General features: G+C 38.5%; 1 protein-coding gene across 3 annotated transcripts in view; it reads left to right on the top strand.

Moving 5' to 3' along the window:
- Strump (WASH complex subunit strump) overlaps positions 1-17,954 on the top strand; it is a 410,953-nt gene extending 392,999 nt beyond the window's left edge. For all 3 annotated transcript variants that reach the window (XM_067145637.2, XM_068227252.1, XM_068227253.1), the window contains exons 20-21: positions 936-1,092; positions 17,482-17,954. In XM_067145637.2, the coding sequence (XP_067001738.2) occupies positions 936-1,092; positions 17,482-17,629 (305 nt within the window). In that variant the 3' untranslated portion in view covers positions 17,630-17,954. The remainder of the gene's footprint in view (positions 1-935; positions 1,093-17,481) is intronic.
- Positions 17,955-18,757: the final 803 nt, after the last annotated feature.

Raw genomic sequence — 18,757 nt, 5'->3', positions numbered from 1 at the left:
TAAAGTATTTAGGATGTGTATTCTCCCAGGATGGTAGTATAGTATTTGAGATTGAATCAACCAGCAAAGCTAATGTAGTGAGGTTGCGATCAAAAGTATTCTGTACGAAAAATGTCAGCTCCCAGACAAAACTATCTTTAGAATGGTCTGTTTTTAGGCCAACTTTGTTGCATGGAATGAAAGCTGGGTGTACTCAGAATATCTTATTCACAAGTTAGAAATAACAGATATGAAAGCAGTGAGAATGATTTCGGGTACAAATAGGTGGGAACAGTGGCAGGAAGGGTACTTGGCATGAAGAGATAAAGACTAAGTTGGGAATGAACACGATTGATATAAGTTACATGCATAAACCGGCTTTGGTCGGTGGGTCATGTGAGGAGAATGAACGAGGTTAGGGTATCGAGGAGAATAATGGGTTCTGTCATGAAGGGTAAGAGAAGTAGAGGGAGACCAAGATGACTCAGTTTCTAAGGTTTTAAAGATAAGAGGTACTGAACAAAACGATGCCACAGAGCTAGTTACCAATAGAGGATTGTAGAGGCATTTAGTAAATTCACAGCAGCTTACAGACTGAATGCTGACAGGCGTTACTGTCTATAATAAATACTGGTATGTATGTTTTTATTCATTTTTCAAATTCCCTCATTTAATAAATTGTTTTATTTTATTTTAATTTTTGTCTCCACTTAATATTTTCAGAAAGGATGGTTACATAGTTGTACTTTCTCTTAAAACAAAAATCACCACCACAAGATGCCCAGTGGGCTTGTCTCTTTCTTTTGCTCCCTTCTCTCACATTGGACTGTCTTTGTATTTATCTTATTACATGTTCCTATTGTTGTATACATGACTTCAGTCTTATTTTGAGTGTACAGGTTTATTGTGTATAATTAAGAAGCTTTAAGAGAATTTCTTTCTTTGTCATAACACAGGAACTCTAATGAGCAAGAAATCCCAAGAACCATTGGATGGAGTGTCTTTCATTGTGGGGATTCAGACACTCCTACGACAGTTTCATCCAGAGATCAGAGACACTTTCCTGGCTTACATGGCTCAATATATTAAATCCCATATGGAAGCCAGCATGAGGTGAGTATCATGCTTTTTTAAAACTTTAAATGATGACGATGAGATGACGATGATGATGATGATGATGATGATGATGATGATGATGATGATGATGATGATGATGATGATGATGATATGTTTGGTCCTCTAAGGAGCTCATTGAACCATTACTTAGTATTGGTCTTCTTGTGTAAGTATACAAGCAGATATAGGCTTAACTAGAAGGGTAATAAAATATTTGTTATTTAAAAGGAGAAACTGGAGGGAAGTTCTGAATTTAACTTACCAACATCAGATGAAACATTTAAATTATGATTACTGGCTAAGTAAAGTATGAAGGCTGATCAACAAAGACTGAGACTGATTTTTTCCTGTAGCTTCCATGATCGTTTCCTATCTGTTACATAAATATTTGAAAAGAGCGGGTTTTTATGCATAATGTCCATAGGCGGCAGCACTTTCGTATTGGTAGGTTGGTAGTAATGCTCTGTTATGTAGGTGCTACATGCATTTTGCATACCGGACAATGGAGGTGACACGAGAGGAGCAGTACATCGCAATCTGTTTTTGTTTAAACCATACAGCCACTGAAACTTACGAAAAGCTGAAGCTAGCGCTGAAACTTACGAAAAGCTGAAGCTAGCGTACGGTGAAGATGCACTACCTCATGCAACAGTGTTTAGGTGGTTCAAAGACTTAAAAGAAGGCTGACTTGTCTGTGTTAAGCAAGGTGAGCCTGGTGTTTCGGCTTCTGCTGTGACTGAAGTCAACATCAACACAGCTGCTGTGATTGTTCATGAGGATCGGCGGATAACAATATATAACCTCAGTGAAGTAGCTGCCTCTGTGGATCAGCGGTAGAGTGTCGGCCTCCGGATCCCAAGATAGCGGGTTCAAACCCGGCAGAGGTAGTCGGATTTTTGAAGGGCGGAAAAAAGTCCATTCGACACTCCATGTCGTACGATGTCGGCATGTTAAAGATCTCTGGTGACACATTTGGTGTTTACCCGACAAAATTCATTAAATCTCAGCCATAGATGCCCAAGAGAGTTTCGGTTTACTCGGTCTGCCATCTAGTGGGGGCCTAGAGTAAAACGGAACGTCGAAATTGACGAGCAGACAGCCAGATGGCGTCAAATTGAAATGTCTGCACACGGTAGCTGAGGCCATACGATTATTATTATTATTATTATTATTATTATTATTATTATTATTATTATTATTATTATTATTATTATTATTATTATTATTATTATTATTATTATTATTATTACCTCAGTGAAGTGTTGAGAATTTCATATGGCAGTGTCTTTATGATTATGCACGATCATCTCCATATGACCCGAGTTTGTGCCCGTTGGGTGCCACGTGTGTTGACTCCCGAACAAAAGGCTGTGGGAGTGGAGAAAAGCCTTGAGGTGCTGCATCTCTTTGCTGATGGAGGGGATGCGTTTTTGAACTCGATTATAACCGGTGATGAGTCGTGGCTGCATCATTATGATCCTGAAGGAAAACAAGCCAGCACAGTGTGGAAATCGCCAGGTTCTCCAACACCAAAAAGGCAAAAGTTGTTTCATCTGCAGGGAAAGTGATGGTGATCACATTTTTTTACAGTAATGGAATTATTTACCAGCATGCAGTTCCCCCTCACTCTACTATTACAGCAGCATACTACACATTAGTATTGGCTACACTGAGGAAGCACATTACAAAGAAACGACCAGAGTTTTCTTGGACTGGGTGGCGACTTCATCATAACAATGCACGGCCTCACGTTACAAATCAAGTCATGCCATTTCTGGCTCAATTCATCATTACCTGTGTAACGCATCCACCTTATAGTCCTTATCTTGCACCCTGTGATTTTTTTATTCCCATCACTGAAGGCAAAGCTTAGGGGCATTGGATTCGAGAACTCTGGGGCAGTGCTCAAGAAAAGTGAGGCAATTCTCAAGGACCTGACGAAGAATGATCTGCAGCATGTGTTCAAGGACTGGCAGAGATGCTATAAAAAGTGCATTGAAGTAGGAGGGGACTACTTTGAAAAAGATCGTGTAAAAATTGAAATGGACTAATAAATATCTGTGAAAAAGAATCAGTCTCAGTCTTTGCTGATCAGCCCTCATAGAAAGGATGCTGGACAGAATAGGAATGGGATACTATTGGGATAAGAAATAATAATAATAATAATAATAATAATAATAATAATAATAATAATAATAATAATAATAATAATAATAATAATAATAACATTATTGGATTTATGTCCCACTAACTACTTTTATGGTTTTTGAAGATGCCAAGATGCCAGAATTTTGTCCCACAAAAGTTCTTTACATCTACCGACACAAAGCTGACGTATTTAAGCACCTTCAAATACCACCAGACTGAGCCAGAATCGAACCTGCCAAGTTGGGATCAGAAGGCCAGCGCCTCAACTGTCTGAGTCACTCAGCCCGGCTTGGGATAAAGAGATTTTTTGCTAATGGCTTAACGTCGCACCAACACAGAGAAGTCTTATGGCGATGATGGGATAGGAAAGGCCTAGGAGTTGGAAGGAAGTGGCCGTGGGCTTAATTAAGGTACAGCCCCAGCATTTGCCTGGTGTGAAAATGGGAAACCCCAGAAAATCATCTTCAGGGCTGCCGACAGTGAGATTCGAACCCTCTGTCTCCCAAATGCAAGCTCACAGCTGCGCGTCCCCTAACCGCACGGCCCACTCGCCCGGTGGGATAAAGAGATTCAGAGCAAAGATAAGAAGATAAGAAAGAAAGAAAGAAAGCAACTATTATAGCGAGAGAGTGAAAGATACTGTGAAGTAGATGATCAGGGCAGAATGTGAGACCAAAAGAACATTACTACCGGGCGAGTTGGCCGTGCGCGTAGAGGCGCGCGGCTGTGAGCTTGCATCCGGGAGATAGTAGGTTCAAATCCCACTATCAGCAGCCCTGAAGATGGTTTTTCCGTGGTTTCCCATTTTCACACCAGGCAAATGCTGGGGCTGTACCTTAATTAAGGCCACGGCCGCTTCCTTCCAACTCCTAGGCCTTTACTATCCCATCGTCACCATAAGACCTATCTGTGTCGGTGCGACATAAAGCCCCTAGCAAAAAAAAAAAAAGAACATTATTAGAATTCTGCAAAATTATCCTAAAATTAACGATAAAAAAAGGAAAGTCTTACGAATAGAGAAGTAAGAGGTATGATGTTGTGGCTAATGGATATACTGTATATGAGAATAAAGGTCAAAGAGAGAAACATGAAGATCATTGTTTATTCTATGGTGAAACAATGGAAGAGGCTTATCTGTTCAGAGTATGTAGGGAGACTGATTCACTTAGGGTTAAATATCTCGGTAGTGAATATAAAGCAAAAATAGAAAGAGGGGAAAGAATTCCATCCAACTGTAAAATTATTAAATAAAGAATGGATTGTACCAGGAAGAACAGCAAACTTCTTCTGTAATTTAAACAATATGTGCAAAAGAAAATAAGTGAAAACAGAACAAGCACTGACTTAACCAATAAAGGGTAGAATTTATCCTAGAATTTATGACATTGTATAACATCTGCAACAAAAAGGGCATAAAAGTGAATAATTTGCAGAAGAGGCAGTAAACACTATTAGGTTTATATATAATTGAATGTAAAATGGACAGAATATTTGTAACAAGGAAAATCAAATGCATGTGTAAAAACAAGTGTATTGCAATAAATGAATATTCTTTCCCCAGTTTAAATGATACTGAATTGGATGGGAATATTCTATTCTATTTTTTTTCCTGAACCTTCACCCTCCCACTGTGGTTCTGTCATCTTTCATGTGTTTACGTGTTATTCATAAATGTTACAAAATCAGTTATATTCTCCGAATATTATCTTCCAATAAGCACCAATGCTTCATTTGTTAAGTTTAATAGGTAGGCCTGTTTCAAATTTAATTCAATTCCACTCAATAAATCACTGACAGAAAACAATACTCTTTCTTAATTTCAGACTCCTAAAAAAATACCTATTGAATGGTTGAAACTTCGTTACATAATTTGATGGATCCATATTTACGGCTTCGTTATAACAAATTTTTACTGACTTCTAATTTATTAAATTATCATTCCATTTTAATTACCTGTTATTGGGTTTCATTATTAAATTAATGAACATTATTTCCAAAACTAAATTTGACCTGTGCTACCTTTACAAGTTAATTTAAGTTACATTCATTAAATCATTAAATTACATCTTATTAAATCAAAATTAAATTATTAAATTATTGAATTGTCAAATATCAAATTATAAAATTCATTAACTCCATTCAATCTCTATTTAAAATTCATTAAATCATTATCTTCCTTTGCTTGCTGAATCTCATCTACAATAACTACCATGAAACGGACGTGGACTGACGAGTACATCTGATCTAATTACAACATGAGAAATTAGATTCAAAAAGGTTTAACTTTACACACACACATACCAGCTGTCTCAATACTAAGTTCCACCAATATGGAAACTACATATTAATAATCACACTGAATAAAAAAAACATCTGTAGCAAAAGGCCCTACATAATATAAATGAATACTACTCCCCCAAAATCTTACATCTACACTGGCTTTACTGAGTGGAAATGAACCCCTGCCACAAACAGAGCAACCATATGAAACTGAATCCACAATCAATAAAATCACAACAACCACAAAACAGAATTTGCATTGCCAAGTACACAATAAACATATAACTCACACAACAAATCCAGAAATGATGGTCATCAGTGAATCCCGAGTCCATTGACCTGGTCGAGAATCGAAGAGATGTCCCTCAGGACATTCAGTTACAGTAACATGAAATTCCCTTATCTTTAACTAAAGTGATACTTGGATAATGTTGAATATTTAATAGCCTTGTGCTGTGATTCTACCTAATCAATTGGAATTGAATAAGATAACTTCGTAATTAGTCTTCAATGACCCTAACTCAACGGGGTATAAAATTTTACATTCAAACACTGTGTCATAGAGAAGCTTGACTTGAAAATAAACACATCTGTTTTAAACCTCACTAGGATTCACAAAAGTTATTCCTTGAGAATACATAATCTCTTGCATTCGGTATCAACTTTGTCATATTTCGTTCCACATCATTACGGGTTCTCTTCCTTTCACTACTGTTCGGAATGTTAAAGTATCATATCTCAGACAAGGCACAAAATAAACTCAATAACAAAATATCGTCGTTGCCGGGAAAAAACCTCCTATGTGCAAAATAACAAATTTTTCAGGAGAGACAAAAAACTATTTCATATAATAATACTTAACTTCATAATAATCGAAGTAATCTAGTTCCCTTCTGTACCTGTCTTTTTATAACCCTGTACTGTTTAACTGCAGTAATATCAATTATTTCACCAGATATTTCATTTTTGTTCATTACGTTGACACATAGGAGGTTATGGTTTCCACGAAATTACACATAGGAGATTTTGCTTTAAGAATGAAGCTTTTATTATATTGAGGTTTTACTCAAACACATGAATCATTATAGTTTATTCAGCTGAATTTTATTACATCAATTGTTCCTAATTGTATTTTATTAAATGTATACTGTGCAAATTGATCACTGTCCTCTTCTGGGAACTTTTCACTTGTCCGGCTTTACAGAGAGATTATCATAGAAAGAGTGGTGGTCATGCTCAATTACCTGCTTCAGTTCCTGCAAATGAGTGAACTTAGATATTGTGATTGGCAATTGTGCAGTGTACAAACTGCGTGGTTCACCAATTGGAAAACTCATTCTCCTCCTTTGTGGAAGTTCTTCCCACTCTGCTGTGTGTTCCCATTTGTAATTTATTCTTCCATCAGGTAAGTACTGCAGTTGGCGGATATCTGTCACTACAGGGTCGCCAGATTTTCTTCCAGGCCGTAATGATGGGAGGTTTGATTTATGCTCAAAATCCTTAAAGAAACTGAAGTCGACACTTTTCACATTGTATGGTTTCGTGGATCTGGCTTGCCTCATTCTTGCTATATAATCCATGGGTGAATTAATTGGTGGAGAGAAGTAGTGCTCTAGAGTGGCATGGACACTATCACATTCCATCATAGTGTGCCCCTTTTCCAGATACAGTTGTTCCACGGTGATGTTCTTAGATCTAGCGGCATTACTTAAGGTGCTGGCTAAAACCTTGTTCCTATTCTGATAATTACAGCCATCAGAAATTAAGGTAACCTTATTGGTTGGAGGTGGCAAATTTTCAATAAAATTAACTATGCATGATGTAAATTCATTTGCACTTACACCACCATTGCCCTCGTGCCATACATAAAGTGTAACATCACCGTTTCTTAGATCATAAATTGTGAAATTGTGTACTTGAAGTTTCTGTCTGTAGTATGTCTTGGATGCTAGCAACTTAGGACACAAAAGAACACTTTGAAGATCCATTGTTACCACAACATGATAATCAGTACTGGCCTCCTTAGCTCGTCTTTCCTTAGGAGGTGTTTTTGATATTCTTCTTCTTCTACTTGACCAACTTTATATGCACAGCAAATGTCGCACTGGTCTTTTTTAGGCAGATGAATATCAATTTTGTCTTCTTCCAACGTATCCATGAAAAGGGTTCTACAGCTCGGAGATTTGTTGTTTTCGTCACACCATTCCTTGTAGACTGAAAACATATGTAATTTTGATAAAAAAGTTGGCTCAACGAATACCTTTTTCGTGGACTTTCGAGAATAATGGCTGGGAACTTTAGGTAAAACTCCAAGCCACTCACGAATTGTCTTCTTGTCTTCAATTTTCTTTTTCTTCTTGATGGACATAGGTACATCCTGCTTTTCTTGGGCACGTTTCTTCAATGGACTGCTTCGGGCACCGGTGTCTGAATTATCTGCTCCCTTACCAGTAGAAGTTGAAATATGTTCGACGTCCTTTACATGTGTCCATCTCTTGTAACTGTCCTCACCAATTCCCAAAGTGTTTATGAAAAATGTTCGGCAAACACGCACACTTTCTCTGTCAGGTTTAGTTAACCCCTCAGCGTCGCAGCCGTTTAAAGAGCTTCCTACGCCGCGGCCGGATGAGATTTCAACTACGCGCGACTGAAATACATTGATTCACTTAAAGCGTTACTACTAGTATAAGAGTAGCCCGATATTCACGAAATTTGGAATTCCTTATGGTAGAACTATGTACATGAAGATAATTACATAATTATTTCACATTTCCTTAGTAATTTAGTTCCGTGTGATAGAGTTCGAAGCACTCTTCGAGACAGAGACTCAAGGCACACTCCTGGCAGCAGTACACCGATGTCTTCTTTTCACCGTGTTTTGAACACGCGATACAACGTCTCTGAGGTTTGGATTTCTCACTCTTGGGTGCTAATTTCCTGATAAAACGTATTTCCTGTAACCTTGGAACTGTATTATCTGATGCGCGCCGGCCTTGAATATTTCGTTTCCCATCCGAGAAGCGTATTTTGTACTACGTAAACAAACCTTCTATCAGCTGAAACTGATAGATAACTGCTCAATGTTAGTCCCTGTGACTTGTCTAAATATTATTAGAGAATTCAGGAATCAGAATTCACTGTTGAAAACTTGCCTTTGACCTGTATGCGTATCTATAGTCTCCTACACGAAATTTCCAAGTACTGGTTCCTCCTCATCGTCACTCTCATCATTTACCACTGCAGCGGCCACAGCCAAATCATCTATTTCATGATCACTGCTGCTAATACTGTCACTGCTACTTCCGACTAAACTTTCATTTGAATTATACAATATTTCAAGCATGTTACTCTCAGCAGGAGCTAGCCATTGAACGCGGTGCGTCACACAAGCTGATGAAGCTGCAGCGGGACCGAAAGAGGCAGGACGAAACTGAATGAGGGGAATAACATTTATGACGAATCAAACCAACTCGATACATATTTCAGATTAAAAGGTCGATACATCGTCTTTCAAACGAGATATATACCATGCACAACTGCTTCTCGTGTCGTATGACAGAAAGCAGCACTAACTGATGCCTACACAGAGCACTCGTGGAGAGTTACGAAAACACTACAAGCTGAGAAATAAAGACAAATATAATAAATAAACCGCACTCTTAATGCAAAATTAGAGCAAAGAACATCACACGAAAAGACAAACTTCTCAGATCACCATTTCTTTATTTTATTCTGTGGGAAAGAATGAAGCAAACGGACTATTAAAAAAGAAGGGGTTGGTGCTCAGACATAATTGACAAATACTTATCCTTGCAAAAGCAACTACACTTTAACGATTTTCAATTCTTATTTAGAACAATGATAAACCCGAAAATGTCTTCTTGGAAACAAAACAATTTGCATATTCATAACACCAAAACTCTTCGCGCTATAGCCGTAAATGCGAAACCATGTATGGGTCTATACCACTTATAGAGGTCGGCGGCTACGGAAGAAAAGCGGGTCTATACCACGTATAGAGGTCGGCGCTGAGGGGTTAAATGTATATCATGGCCTACGTTCTTTCTTTTGATGTTGCCTGCTGTTTCTTTGCGCCTCCTGAGAACATTCCTAGTGGTGACAAGCCCTCTGATGTATGCCTTCTTTTCAGCCCAGGATGGAATCTGCCAGAAATCTTTGAACAATTGACATCGGTGCTCCTCGTTGATTGTACCGCAAAGGAATGTCTTCTGTGTCTTCTTTATAAGTTCTTTATGTTTGCATCTGTTACCTAATTTTCTTGCCTGTTTTGTGATTACTTTAGCCTTTTGCTGTAAGCCTAAGTAAGGCTTGCCAAAGATTCTATTTGAACGGGATTTTTCCTTTGCTTTGTGGTTGAGTCTCTTCTCTGCGCTTACATTTCGTATATCAGGATTACCAACAGACATTTCGGAATGATCCAGCGCCTCACTCACAGTTTTCGTACCTTCGTTAGACGTATCTTCGGTCTTCGGTGTCCCTCTATTTTTATGAGAGTTCAGTACATTTTGGAGATCATCTTCTTCTACATTCCACTTAATGGAAGACATGTCATGTAGATCTTCTAAATCTGAAATAAATGATTTAATATTAGAACACAGTTTTTATCCTTCGTGTGGCTCCATTTGTCAACGTCACAGATTTTACACTAATTGCTTTGTACTCGTATTAGTCACAATTTTATGTTTAAGTAGAAGGCTTGTAAAACTTCAAACATACCTATTATAGGGCAGGTGATTTCCATTGCCTCCACATTTCTTGCTGTGCTGGTAGAGTCATTATCAGACATCGCCGCTATGGATGCAGTAAGTTCTAGATGAAAGGGAAATGAGGATTATTTTGTAGATAAATTTTAGAGGCCACATTACTATTTGTTTACCAATAATGCAACATTCATATTGAACATAGTTTCTATGATATCCATGTGTTTCAAGTTGGTATTGTAATTCATACGTACCTGCTGCAGAACTTGTAACATCCATCACGTCGTCCAATATTTCTTCCATGGTAGGGGTGTCGTCATTTCCATAGTGATTTGTCTCTGTTGTGGGTTTTACAAATGCACCTGCGGTATATTAAAGGAAATAAAACGATCATACTACTGTCATCTTACAATCCATAGTAATTGTTATTTAAATGTGCATAGAGTTGGGATAGCCCTTGTGTTTTTGGTATTTTAAGATTTGCAATGCATCATGCTTTCATCACTGTTTATTAATTGACTTACCTTTGTCTGACTGATAATCTTTTGTAGATATCTCCAATGCCATTTGTAGAATCTTCTTTCCACGGCTGAACATTTCTCTTCACAATAAAGTTCCTGCAGCAATAATAGTAGAAGCGGCAGAAAAAGATCTGACGTCTACTTGTTCAATCTGGTGCCATACAGAGTAAACAATCCCTATAGAGTTGTCATTGTCGAGCAGAAGGCGGAAAAGTATAACACTAACGTGTTCGACTCAACACATAGGAGATATTTCCCGGTAGCGTGAGCAGTGTGGACCAAGGTATAATATTCCTATGTGTCCTTCAAGCACATAGGAGATTTTCCCCAGCAACAAAAATGCTAAGCCACATAAGAGGTGCAATATTTTGTGGAATTTAACCCATTTAATATTTTCTAACACATTGGAGGTTTTGCCACTTCGTAGTGGCAGCCATTCTGAATCTCTTGGTGCTAAAATCTCATTTTCACAAATTCTGACACATAGGAGGTTTTTTCCCGGCAACGACGATATATTGAAAACGTGAACTAACTCACAACACATATCGTTAACCTGACAAATATCAAATCACTTATCCACGAGCACTGACTCTAAATATAAACTGTCATATTCACTGATGGTCACTGGATCGAGTCTGTAGCACAACATTGATGATTCTTTCTTGAAGAGCGAAAAGTAGTCATGCAACATGCCATAATGCTAAAATGTCCCACGAACTACTTATAATGTACTAAATGCTAATCTAATCTCATAAACATTACACTAACACACGCTGATATTATTTCAGAAGATAATTTAACACATGCTTAAGAATAGATTCTGAAGATCAAATTAACACTATCACAGGAAGAGTATATGTACAAGTACAAACCCCCAAGGTATTAGTACTGCAAATTAACCATATACAACTAGCTGCCCCTTGCTACATATTTAAATCCAACAAATCTTAAACGTTACATGCAAGAAGTTACTATTTACAAATTTACACAGGCAGCTAGTCATGCATGTTATGAAATTAAATAAAATCAGATGTACTCATCCCTGTCTGCTCTGCTCCATGATCAGCAATGCATCATCTCAGCCATCAGGTCGGCCCATCAATTAGTCATGCATGTTATGAAATTAAATAAAATCAGATGTACTCATCCCTGTCTGCTCTGCTCCACGATTCAGCAAAGTCATGCATGTTATGAAATTAAATAAAATCAGATGTACTCATCCCAGTCTGCTCTGCTCCACGATTCAGCAATGCATCGATGCCATGCTCACTCCATCACGACAGAAATACAACCATATTTAGGGCTCTCCTCCATAATTCTCCTCTTGAAGTCCATGGTCCCGACACAATTTTATTTACGGCACAATTGGTACACTCGTGTCCGCACAATCCCGAGGTTCACTGAGCATAAAAGGTAACAGTTTGATCTGTATCCTATTCCCACCAGTTACTGGGCGAGTTGGCCATGCGGTTAGGGGCACGCGGCTGTGAGCTTGAATCCAGGAGATAGTGGGTTCGAATCCCATTGTTGGCAGCCCTGAAGATAGAGTTCAGTGGTTTCCCATTTTCACACCAGGCAACGGCCACGGCCATTTCCTTCCCACTCCTAGGCCTTTCCAATCCCATCGTCGCCATAAGACCTATCTGTGTCTGTGCGACGTAAAGCCACTAGCAAAAAAATTATATATATTCCCACCGGAATCTGTTATTCAATGTTAATTTAAGTTCCAGCATGGCCTGCTATCTTCCCTTGCTTGCTGGTTCTAACACTGCTTGAAGAACAAATCTCTCAGCACTTTACCATTGTAATTACTAATCTGTGACGATTTAGTACTGTTAATTCCTTTTTGGAAAAAATCCCTGTGGATTAAGTCCAGGATCAAAAGAAAGTTATAGTTCCTATCTCAAGAAATGCTCAGTATTCACGTTTTTTGGCGACGATCACAACACGCGACTGACACATTCGGTCCCGAATCTCAGAGTGTTCCTCCTCAGCGCTTGGCGTATTCCAGTCTGCGTGCCTTGTAGACCAAACATCTCAGGGATTCCTGTCTCTGGTAACCACATATTTAATCACAGAAGTTGCCCAGGATATCTTAATTACATTTTTACAAATATATGAAAGTCTTATTTACTTTTAGTAATCATTTCCTCCGGATTTAGACTTATTTCACAGTGCTTTCACATTGGTATTTCTGCTACTGCATCAGCTCCTCCTCCGTGCGCTACCTCATGGTTCGTTGATTCTAAAGTTCTGCCAACATGACTCAGTATCTCTGTCTCATATCGATCTCACATTTCTCTCTCTTCTGAGTGGAAAATTCCATCACCCTATTTCTTATGCAACTTCCGCTGCTCCTTTACACGCGTTCCGTTAAAGATATAATTTAGCAGGCTGGATTGCTACACACATCCTGCTTCAAATATGAACTCTATCTCGTTTAATATTACTTTTGTCAGTATATTATATCTATATGCCAATGACATGAACCAGTTGGGTTCAAAATATATTAAAGAGATATATTGAACATTCACCCATGTCACAAGAATGAATGAACTTTGCCATTTGCTTTTTATTTTCTTATGTATAAAATGCCTATTTAAGAGAAACACTTCTCCCTATAGTAAACAAAATTACTGGTATTTCATCAGTCTAGAAATGGATCAAATGGTATGATTTCTAAATAAAAAGTCATTCTCCTCATCATCAGTATCCCTTTTCTGTCCCATCCAAGTAAGGGAATTAGTGCCATTTTTCTATCTTCATATATCCAAGTACCAAGTACCATAGCTGACAAGAGATAGTCACAAAGAATGGAGACTATTGAAGCGCCGTGACAACGATCCTACAAGCGCATTCGACACACTCACTTCAATGCAAACCAAATTGCACTTCAGTTACTCCTTAAATGGAAAACCAACCTATAATGTCAGAACTCCCAAAATACAAACAGAGTGAAGAAAGGAACTATCTCACTGTACCCTTCAACATGATGGAATTGGATAATGCTATTAAAGAATGTAAAAAATGTAAAAACAGAAAATCAGCGGACGTGGATGACATTCGATCAGAACAGATTAAGTATTTTGGACCAAAAGCTGAGGAATGCATTCTGCAACTTTCCAACAACTGTATGAGCAGAAGTCAGATACTGAAGATATGGGGAAAGAGCAGAGTAATTGCCCTACTGAAACCTGGTAAGGAAGAGAACCATCAAAAAGATTTCAGACGCATAGCACTTCTCCATCACCTCTACAAATTACTGGAAAGAATGATTCTCAATCACATTTTACCTGTGATTGACACATTACTTATACCACAGCAAACGTCTGTCCCAGTGAAAACTGCACTGGGCAACATCTGAATCTCACACATTTTATAGAAGACGGATTTATCGCAGTGTCTGATACCGTCAACCATCAGCAACTTTTGGCCAAGATCTTCAGTTTGACAAAGGACAGTGGGCTTCAGGGTTATCATAGCCGACTGAGAATACAGAAAAATAGTCTACCTCAAGGAAGTGTATTGACTCCAATACTGTTCAGTATGTATACAAATGACCAGCCAATAAGTCCAAATACCAGAACTTTCTTGTATGCTGATGATCTTGCCCTGGCCACACAAAGCACAAATTTTGAACAGTGGAAATGAATATCACTGCTGCCCTCAAAAACGTATCCAGCTATTATGGTGCAAATCACCTCAGACCTAATCCAGCAAAGACACAAATTTGTGCCTTTCCTTTGAGAAGCAAACATGCACATCAAAAGCTGAAAATCAGGTGGTCAAGTATTGAGCTACATTTCTGTGACACTCCAAAGTATCTGGGAGTGATGCTTGATGGAGCTCTCACTTTCAAGAAACACCGTATGAACTGTAAACAAAATGTCTCCACCTGGAATAACTTGTTGCACAAACTGGTTGGATCGAAGTGGGGTAGTCAACCACAAATTATCCACACATCAATAATGGTTCTCTCTTACTCCATCACAGAATACGCATGTCCTGTTTGGTACTTACCGAGTGAATTGGCCGTGTGGTTAGGGCCGCGCAGCTTTGAGCTTGCATCCGGGGGATAGTAGGTTCAAACCCCACTCTCAGCAGCCCTGAAGATGGTTTTCTGTAGTTTACCATTTTCACACCAGGAAAATGCTGGGGCTGTACCTTAATTAAGGCCACAGCTGCTTCCTTCCCACTCTTAGGCCTTTCCTATCTCATCGTCGCCATAAGACCTATCTGTGTTGGTGTGATGTAAAGCAAATTGTATTGTTTGGTACTTGTCATCTCATGCCAAACAGGTGAATGTTGTCCTCAATGAGACTTGTCAGTTGGTGACAGGCTGTTTAAAGTGTACTCTAGTTAACAATCTGTTAGCTTGCAGAGACTGCACCACCACATATCCAAAAAGAAGTGGCTGCAAACAAGGAGAAGATACAAGTTGAACAAAAAAGTGCTCATCCACTACATGGCCATGTACGTCGCAGGAACTGATTGGATCAGCCAAAAAAAGGAAGATTACAGCTATGGAAAACAAGGTCTCCCAACATCCCTGGACAGATAGTGGTAGCTGAATGCTTACCACCTGGCTACAAAGAGAACCGGACAATGTGGAAATTCTTGAATAGGTTGAGATCAGGTGTGGGCAGATTCAAAGTGACCTTAGCGAGATGGGGAAACATTGATGTTAAACAGATCAAGTGTGAATGCGGGGTGGACCATACTCTACAGCACATGCTTCAGTCTGCATTGTGCCCATCCTTCTATACAGAAGATGAACTCTTTACACCTCTTGCACCTTTATACATTTTGAATTTTAAGCCAATTGATTTTAAAATCCTGTGCATTGTAGTCTGCATTATCTCGCATTTCAGGAACCAGCTTTTTTTGCTGTAAGAAATTCACCCCAGTTGTACATCGCAAAAATGTTATGCCACAGAATGCATCCATTCCAGTTACTTAATATGAAGAGGATTCTTACCTGGACACCACAAAACATTATTTCTGCAGATCAAAAACAAAGATTTTACTTGATTAACAAACCTCTTAACAGTTCTCACCCCGTCTTCATGTGCACATGCTACATGCTCTTGCATTTTGGCAACATCGTCCAGCACCCTGCCAGCTTCCTTCTCAAGCAGGAAGTAGCTATGTACTCTATAAATTATCTCTTGTGCTTGTCTATGCAATACTGCATGCCTTTTACCTTCTTCTGCCATCTTACAGTTTATCAACAACAACACCACAACACTCCAAGCAATTAAAAACTGATGAAGTGGAGAAATATCACTGGAAACTTGAACCAGCACCTTATAGAGTGGTCACCAGGCCAATACCGCTATTGGATGAATGTTAATTGATTTGCCAAGGTGCACATCAGCCCAAGTGCCTTAGGAGAGGGCTGATTCAGAACTGTTTTAATGTGCTAATATCACTTTCTGCATAAATTAAGTATAGATTTAAATAACTGTTTTGTGTGTTGATATAAAGATGCTGGATGTTTCTTTTCCTGCTTTTAAACCATGCCAACCTAAACTATATTGTGTGAAATTTTCACCTAATTTACCCTTTCCATTTTTGAAGTTGAAAATTAAGGGAAAAAAAAGAGAGTATGTCATTAGTCCCATTAAATAAAAACATAGAAAAAGTATTCCATGAAACAAGAAATATGTTAAATGTAGAGTATAGTGGTGTCATTTTTGGACACCTTCAAAGAACTGAAATACTCACCTCAAGAAGGTTTTGCACTCGATACATTTTGGATGTTCCTGATGGATGTCTGCTGAGTCAGTAGTCTCATTAAAAAAAAAAAAAATTATCATGGGGCTGTACCTTAATTAAGGCCACAGTCACTTCCTTCTCACTCCCAGGCCTTTCCTATCCCATAGTCGCCACAAGACCTATCTGTGTCAGTGCGACGTAAAGCAAAATTGTAATTTTAAAAAATTTAAAAATGATTATAGAAATTCTTGTTATGTGTATATGGGAGTACGACATCCAATCCCAGGACAGTCTAACCTTTAGCTACCCATACACACATGCACAGAACACAGTTTAATGTGTAAACTTGCCTCAACGAGTCATTACATCTGATAGTACACACATTGTTACATTGCCTCAGCAAGGCCTCCCTGGTTTGTGTACACTATTCTCACAGTGGTTGCTCACAACCAGTAACAGAAGCTGATGCCCACTACTTGCAAATCTTGGTTCGCAGGAACCATGAAGACTCTACAACAGGGCTACACAGCAACTGGGAGGGCTGTATGCACTCAGACAATCTTAAATTATCTCCACAAAGGTTGACCTACACTCTAGAATCCTTGGCGAACATTTGCACGTATACCCCAACACCATGGCACCGAGTTCAGATGGGTAAGGGATCATTTGGACTAGAATCTGGCCTGGTAATATGACATCAGGTCTTCTTCACTGATGAGTGCAGAATTTGTCTGATGCCTGATAAGTTGAGATGGGCAGCATGCCATGAATAATAATGAAAGCATTCTTCAACACATGAGGTGGAGTAACATGACACCAAGATGCAGGTTTGACAAATGGATGCACTGTGTCATAAGTAATCCACTGGGTGCAAAATTTTTTTTTTTTTTTTGAGGTGTGTAGAAAATGTGTCCAGGTGTATTAGGATGTTTGATCACACTAGTGTATACTGTAACTTAGTTGTTAACTGAATGAATTCTGTTTTCTTTTTTTCCTAGTGCAAAGGTATCAGAACTGCCTGGGGAGGTAGTGAGCACCCTATACTTTCTGGAGAGCTTCGTTCACTATGCAGGACTGCCACGCAAGACACTTGCCAATCATATACCAGATGTGATTCTCGACCAGTACCAGTCCATGGTATCTTGAAAATCCAGAAAGTACTCCCTAATACATCGTATTCATTATGCATTTACAAAGTAGAAAATATTTTCCTAATAATCTCTGCACATTGGTAGAAATTTTGAATGTAATTTTTTACAGGTTTGATATGTTTATTGTGAAATGTTCTTTAACTTCCAAAAAATTATCAGAAGAGTTTATCAGAACTTTTTGGCTTCAGTTTTGATGTTACTTTCCTCACTCTTATTACTGACATTCCAGTTGTAAACATTTATAGATGATGAGATGTGTGTAAAATGTAAGAAGCAATTTTGCTGAAATGAATAAAAGATAAAAGTTTATGTACCAAGTTTCAAGTGCTTATGTCCATATATAAGGGTGAAAATTTTCTCTTAAGAGGTTACCAGATAATTGTCCTCAACTAGCACAATTTCCAGCCACTGGTGAGATCTGTTTGGAGTACAAGCCTCTCCATAGTTTCCTGTCTTTCCACCAGCTCTCTATTGACACACTGTTGCAGCCTTCTCCTCTCTTCTCAAAGCTGTCTTTCACTCCTATCAGCCACATGTCTCTTAGTTTTCTCATCAACATCTTGCCACCCTCTTCCATCTAATACATTCTCCTGGGTGTCCTTTAGCCCTCCATTCATTTGATAGACCCATACCATCTTAGTTGACATTTCTTTCACCATCTCACTCTGTCTCTTATTCTGCTCCTCAAGTAATTCATATCACTCACCTGCACTACTAATATCTCTTCCTTTCAGTACATTTATTTATTTATTTATTTATTTATTTATTTATTTATTTATTTATTTATTTATTTATTTATTTATTTATTTATTTATTTATTTATTTAACACCCATGGGCGACCTGCTCATATGGATGTGAGATGATGATGATGAAGTAGGGAGAGGGTGAAACTTGGTGTTGACACATAGCCTACTCCTGTCGACTAACACAAACGGGTTTGCATATGGATGAATAGCCATCAGCAGCATCATATACTCTCACTCCATATGAACACTGTGGAAAGGTTTGGAACTGATTCCAGCTTTTGGCACATTTCGGAACAGTTCTGTATATACATTCATTGTTTATGTTGTAATAAGTGATACCTCACTGTCATCACTGAAATAGTAACTATTACAGGTA

Source organism: Anabrus simplex, chromosome 4 (assembly GCF_040414725.1).
Source record: "Anabrus simplex isolate iqAnaSimp1 chromosome 4, ASM4041472v1, whole genome shotgun sequence".
NCBI lineage: Eukaryota > Metazoa > Arthropoda > Insecta > Orthoptera > Tettigoniidae > Anabrus > Anabrus simplex.
This window is presented reverse-complemented; position numbering and strand designations above follow the sequence as displayed.